The 7,233-nt window shown below is 31.1% G+C and overlaps 1 protein-coding gene across 1 annotated transcript in view; it reads left to right on the top strand.

Annotated features, from left to right (window-relative positions):
* Cfap47 (cilia and flagella associated protein 47) overlaps positions 1-7,233 on the top strand; it is a 223,010-nt gene that overhangs the window by 27,728 nt on the left and 188,049 nt on the right. The window contains exons 12-16 of the mRNA XM_031363967.1: positions 524-716; positions 808-904; positions 2,771-2,987; positions 3,278-3,519; positions 5,224-5,354. Of these exons, the coding sequence (XP_031219827.1) occupies positions 524-716; positions 808-904; positions 2,771-2,987; positions 3,278-3,519; positions 5,224-5,354 (880 nt within the window). The remainder of the gene's footprint in view (positions 1-523; positions 717-807; positions 905-2,770; positions 2,988-3,277; positions 3,520-5,223; positions 5,355-7,233) is intronic.

Below are 7,233 nucleotides of genomic sequence, written 5' to 3'. Positions count from 1 at the left end.
TTTTTTTCTATAAAGGCAGATCCCAAGGCAGGGATTCTTTTGCAGTCATTTACTAAAAGTATATTTGCAAGGCAATCCTGTGTAGGATGTTGGAATCAGAGTATATACATCAGGGGAAGACTTGATGTATTTCAGATCATGTGTGTGCTTAGTCTGATGGCAAGATTCTTTTGAACATGAATGACATAAATCACTGTTTCCATCTTGAGTGAAAGATACACTTTATATTGATCTAAACCACTCAGTGACTGTGGTCTGCCTTTTGAGTGTGAGAAAGATATAGGTTTGGCTATAACTTCCTCTGTGAGGTGTTTAAGAATAGTTGAGGCCAATAGGTAAATAGATATAGATTAGGCTATAACAGTGTTCTCCATGGAGGATATTTGCACTTATTACTGTATTTTCTGAAGAACTTCCTCAATTACTCATTATTATTATTGTTATTGATGAAAATATTGTTAATAATGGTAATTATAACAATATATAATGTAATTAGTGATATCATTTTTTTTTTTTTAAATAGGGAGCCCAAGTTTCCAGAGAAGGAAGTAGATATTGGTATGCAGTCATTATCTGGTCTAAGGTCACCAACACTCTATCAATCACAAATAGAGGAGGTAGTACCTCCATCCTTAAAAGCTGCTTCTATCAAAGCTCAGAGATTGTTAAGCACCAAGAAAATAGCATCCAGAGAGTCAGAATCTCTTCATAGAAAGGCATGTACAATGTTTTTAATTTTGTTTTCACTTCATGAGAATTCTACAAAATTTTCTTACGAATATTATGTGATTGATTTTGGAAAAACAGATCACCAGAGGGCTTAAGTCGAAGCCAACCACTCACCATGAAAAACAGGACTGCAGCAAAGTTCTGACACCAAAGCAAATTCATCAAGTAATTGTTGGTAAGATTATGCATAAATCTATTATGGTAACTTATTTGTTTGTTGGTTGGTTGAGTTTGTGTGTGTTGTTTTTATTTTTATTTATTTATTTATTTATTTATTTATTTTTTGTACAATATATTTCATCACACCCTCTCACCAGCTCCTAGGTCCTACTCATATCCCTACCCACACAATTTTATATTGTATTCTCCATACTTCTCTAGAGAAGATTGCATTAAAGTGGTAGAATAGAAAGACCGTGGCTCATTTTACCACACAACAGCAATTATGCAACTGTTCTTGGACAGATGTGTCATTGTGAGAGCTTTGACTTTCACCTAAGTTGTGAACCTCTACTTTAACTAAAGACACATGAGGATCAATTGGTACATAAGTGGTAGCTTTGTGCTCAGGTGGCAGGCTAGCTGATAATAGTGCTAGATTTAGACCAAGAAAGATTTCCTCAGCAGAAATCCCCAACCCCAGCTTATAGGTATTCTTGTCATCAAGATCTATTGTACAACATGGTATTTATAATTTAAAAGATAATGCATACATGAATGTTGCTGAGAGTAGAGTTTTGAGCCTTTTATTAAACAGCTGTCAAGTTCATGAGGTGATACATATGTTAATTACCATTATTTACTATTTTACAATGTAGACATAAATATGTCCCATGTGATAAAATATGTAGGCAAAAATGAGAAAATGTGATATATTGATAAAATAGAATATATTGTGCTAAAAAAGAAATTCTGAAATTTTTGCTAAAGGAATCCAATATACAAGACACTGAAATAAATCAGGCATACCAAGACAAATGCCACATTATCTTGCATTTTATGGAAGTAAAAGAAGCACTTGGGCCTATAAAAGCAAAGAATAATCTTGTTGCTACCAGGGTTTGTGTGAGGTAGAGTCAAAAATTGGGATTGTTGGTCAAAGGATGCAAAGCTTCCTTTAGTATAAGTTCTGGAGACTTATTGTTTAGCATTGTGACTAGAATTAGTGACAAAATTTTATGTAATTGAAAATCAGTGGTGATAACCTACAAATGTTTGTACCATAAAATTGACTGTGTGAAATGACAGCTATTTCAATTAGGTTAATTTAATCATTTCATAATCCACATATATTTGAAAAAATACTGCATGTTGTAAACATGTAAAAATGCCAGTTTTATCTTTAAAAAATAGGTAGAAATGGATCACAAATGATATATTTATAGAGGGATATGTATCTACCTATACGAAAATATCATTAACTTTGGGAAAATAGAATGTTTTAGTTTTGAAAATAAAAGCATAATTGACAAAACATCTAATAATTCAGATATTAATCAAAGCTAACTATTTTTGCCTTTTTTGTAAAGATTCTGGTAGGGAAATAAAAAACATCTATTGACTAAAATAAATTGTTATAAATTATACATCTGAAAATTTAGTTTTAACTAGGATGCATAATAAAACTTAAAACAACTAATGTTTAACATAGGCTGAAAATTTGATAGACAGTTCAGTAAAGAAAATATATAATTGTGCTCATATATTAAAATAGACATTGTTAGCTTTTTAAGAAATATAAAAATTAAACTAAAATGAGATACTGCTATAAATTTATTAGATGGATAAAAATAAACCATACAGGAAAAGTGTGGTGGTTTGAATATATTTGGCCGATCAAAGTGATGATTGAAGTTTCATTGTGCTTATTTTACCATAAAATTTCCATACTCAAATATATTCATATTGAATGTGAAGCAATAGTCTCTAAACATTAAACTATCATCAGCTAGATAAAAGTACAGCTAATCTTATCTGTTATACTAAATAGTTTTGTGATATTATACTAAATAATTTTGTGTTAATTTTACTTTTATTTCAGGACCATCTGTCCTTAATTTTGGTAATGTTTGTGTGAAATCTTCAAATACTCACCTACTTCATATTGTTAATATGCTGCCTATGTATATATTGATCCAGTTAGATATTGATTTTGCAGAACTTCAGAAAACCAAGCAATTTTCATATGTGATTCCACCTACATCTAGTACATATATTTCGATGGTATTTGAATCTTCCACCAATGGAAAATTTTGGAAGTAAGCTTTATTTCTCGGTTTCTGCTCATTAGAATCATTTATAATATGTATTAATTTACTTCAATAATTGTAACATAGATTATATTTTCTCCCAAAGTACAGAAAGTGTGTAAAATACATCACTTTGTACACTTGTATACTCTTATGAAAATTAGTGACAATCTAATTTATCCCCATCGTTATTTTCAGAATTAATATTGTATGGTAATCTATAGCATAGATATGAAGTCTGTAATCATAAGTAGATATTATGCTATTAGTTAAATTTGGGAGTTTCTACTCTGTTACAGATCATTCACCTTTAAAATTAATAACATACCTGGTGGACACATCTTAGTGATGGCTGTCATCCTGCCTGTAAAACTTGAACTGTCTTCTAATGAGATTGTATTAAGACCACAATCATTCTTGTTGAAAGCATGTTTTCGTGGTACAGTTAGGCTATATAATCATCTCAATTGCCCTGCCCAATTTGAATGGAAACCAGTACCTACACTGAGAGGAATTTCATTTAGTATTCGTCCAGCCAAAGGTAATAGTTTATTTGATTTGTTTTATTTAGACATTCATTTATTCATGTATGTATTCAGGAATTAACTATTTATTGAGCATGTACTGTCTACTTATGGTAAGAACATAGGAGTGAATAGATACTATCATTAGGGACATTTATTTTTATATGTGTAAATATGACTTAAAAATAAATACTCTGTTTTGAGGTTCTAACATAAACACACAATAAGAGATAGAGATAGAGATATAAGTTGTGGGTTAACTATGTGGCTTAACAAGTCAGATATTTCCAAGACAAGGTGGAAGGCTACATACTCAGAGAAAAAGTGATAGTACCATACTCTGATCAATGGCAAGATTCATTTCACAGGCTCTAAATCATTTAAAGCTGTCATATTACTGAGAAAGACCCACTGATATTATTAAATATAAGCTGAATATGCATTTGCTTGTGTAAACATCCATACAATAAACATATCAAATTTGCACTTTCTATGACTTTATGTATGCAGTATTTTTCAGTTAAGTATTTAAAATGTACTAATTTATTCACATCACATCTGAATATTATCAGAGCTCTTATTTTGCTTGGTGTTTAATCACACAACTGGCCCCTTCAATATAAACAATATATAATATTAACCATTGCAAATACTCCTGAAAAAGTCATTACTTTTATAATTTGAGTATAATTGTAAGATGATTTAGTGACTTTCAATTTCTTAAATTTTAAATTAATTTAATTATAGCCAGTGATGAATTCAATTATATATATTATAATTGAAAACTTAAGACTATTATTTAATAAGAACACTAGTATAAACAAATCCTGAATTACTGTTTCTGATGAGCCCCTGAATTAGTTAACCATCCATTTAACCTTGTTTGTATAATCTCATAATTTCATGTAATGCATTTGTTATTATATAAACTCAGTAACTTCTAAAGTATGCTTTATCTAGTAACACATTGTAATTGGCAAACATTATTGTATTGTGCTGTGAGGATCTTTTAAGTCTCTGCTCCATTTTGGTCACTTTTATGTTACTCCCAGATTTTGCCATCTTGCAGTATTTCTGCTCATTCTTCCTTCATGTCAAAACTCAAATGCATGCAATGAAGTTTCTCTATTTTCTATTTTCTATGAGGGATACTTCAGAGTTCCCTCATCTCTTCTGTTCTTTTATGCATCATTTCCTTTTAAAATTGTAAATTTAAAGAGATCCACCATTTTACACCTAAGTTTTCTAATATTACATGGTCTCTCAGTACATTTGAAATATAGAGATAAGTTTATTCCTGTTAACTCAATCAGAAGTTAATCTGTAGATTAAAAATCATAATATTAATTCTTCAATCTGAAAGCAGAATATTCAGAAGTTAAAGGAGGTGATTTTGTCAGGATTCACAAATGAGTTTATATAGTCTGTGTTCCTCTAGTCCTAATGTTTATTGCCATGATAAATTTTCTGTTTTCAAACTTTGGTATATTTTGATATACATTTCTTTTATCTACTAGGAAAACCAATTTATATTTTGGTTTAATGAAATCTGTTAGGACTGTGCTTATTTAATCATGCCTCACATAAAATTTTTCTTTATTTAAATTTAGTTTTAATTTGATTTATAATGCCATTTTACACCAGCTCTTATCCTGAATGTCTTGAAAAAAAATCAAGAATGAAAATATGTTAAGTGTCTTATTTTATCTTGTTCTCTGTAGGTGTTGTTGACCCATATTGCTCATTGGAATGTGAAGTCATTTGGCATCCAGGTTTTAGTTCTCCAGACAGGGGAGAATTTTTGCTACAAGTCTCTGGAGGAAATACTTTGACACTGAAGTGTATTGCACATGTAATTATTTCTCTTAAGTGTGATTTTCATCTTTAGTATCTGGATTGTCTGGATATACAGTTGTCTTGGCATATATGTACATATAAAACTTGAATAATGTAATAATTATTTTTACTTACTTCAAAGAGCTGCTTGCTCACTAAGAATAAAAAACTAACCCCTGTATCCTAGAACATTATGCAAACACACTAGATTGATAGAAGCTAAATAAATATGTAATACCATCATGGGAGCCACTTGAGAGTACTTATTTCATTAACAAACAACATAAAATATATTCCTAGTATATTGTACTGTTAATCTAATACTCTAGTTAATAATTTAGTATGGGAAAGACCATACTAAGATTTATATAAGAGGAAACCAGGCTTTCTTATTACCATAAAATTCTTCTTACAATAAAAATGAAAGATGTGACCTATAACTAACTTTATTTCCATGGTAGTTCTTAAGCCAGGATGCCCTAACAATAACAGTTTTGGTCACCAAGAGTGCATTTTGCCTGTGTATCCCAGCCAATGCCATTAGAACTAGTGTACTTTTCCTGAATTTTTAGACATTGGGTTTCATTGTAATAACGCTATATTTCAATGACCCTCACATCACCAAAGGATTTTACCTCCATTGTAGCTAAGCTGAGAGTTGACAGTTCTGCTGCACCAAGGAATGAATTGTAGGCTCGATTTTTGGATACAGACTTCCAGCTATGGTCAAAGCTATTTGACATGAGTGACTGACTTTATTCTCAGCCCACAGAGAACAGGTTACATTCATTTAAGAAATGGTGTAGGTATTAAGATGGTCTATCCATAAAGTCATTCACCAACTGTTTCAATGAATAATGGTTCTGCTTGGAGGGTGGCACAGACATTAGGTGAGGGTAAGAATCTGGTTCATTGACTGTGATGATTTTGAAAAGCATTCATCTCAGAGAAAGACCAACTAACTTATAAAGTCCTCTTCTTCAAACTTGATACAATAGTTACAAACATCAAGCAAAGCATTCAGTCTCACTCTTTGTTGTTCTCTTACAAGCAACCTCCAAAGTTAATTGTCTAAGTTTCTTTTGGCTGTATAAACTTTTGAAATATGTAAGCTGGTTTGAAAACCATAGTATAGTGTAAAAACATGAAAAAAACACTATTAATAGAGAGGCTGAGATAGGAGAAGTATGATTTCAATACTATTATGTGGAACCCAGCAAGACATTGTCATGTACAAACAAGCAGAAAGTGTATATGAATTGTACAATATTGAAACTATTTCTCCAATTAACAAATTAGAGAGGCCACCGGATGACAGCCAACAAATTTCTAATTCCTCATATTTTTGGATCTATTAGGATATGTTGGTAATATTAATTTTCATATTAAGATATTAAGAAAAGGTAATTGTCACTTCCTGTTTTTGTTGTAAGAGATGGAATTAGATTTGTGTGGAATTGTTGAAAGATTACTTTCTTGCTTCTTCTAGGGTGTAGTTTTGCTCCTTATGTTTTGTTTTCCATCTGTTATCCTTTGTAGAGCTGGATTTGTAGAAAGATATTGTGTAAATTTCATTTTTGTCATGGAATATCTTGTTTTCTCCATCTATGGTAATTGAGAGTTTTGCTGGGTATAGTAGTCTGGGCTGACATTTGTGTTCTTAGTGTCTGTATGACGTCAGCCCAGAATCTTCTAGCTTTCATAGTCTCTGGTGAGAAATCTGGTATAGTTGTGATAGGCCTGCTGTTATATGTTACATGACCTTTTTTCCTTACTACTTTTAAAATACTTTCTTTGTTTAATGCATTTGGTGTTTTTATTATTGTATGACTGGAGGAATTTCTTTTCTGGTCCAGTCTATTTGGAATTCTGTAGGCTTCTTGTATGTTCATGGG

This window comes from Mastomys coucha, chromosome X (assembly GCF_008632895.1).
Source record: "Mastomys coucha isolate ucsf_1 chromosome X, UCSF_Mcou_1, whole genome shotgun sequence".
Taxonomy (NCBI): domain Eukaryota; kingdom Metazoa; phylum Chordata; class Mammalia; order Rodentia; family Muridae; genus Mastomys; species Mastomys coucha.
The sequence above is the reverse complement of the archived record's forward strand: the minus strand, read 5'-3'. Positions and strand labels throughout refer to the sequence as shown.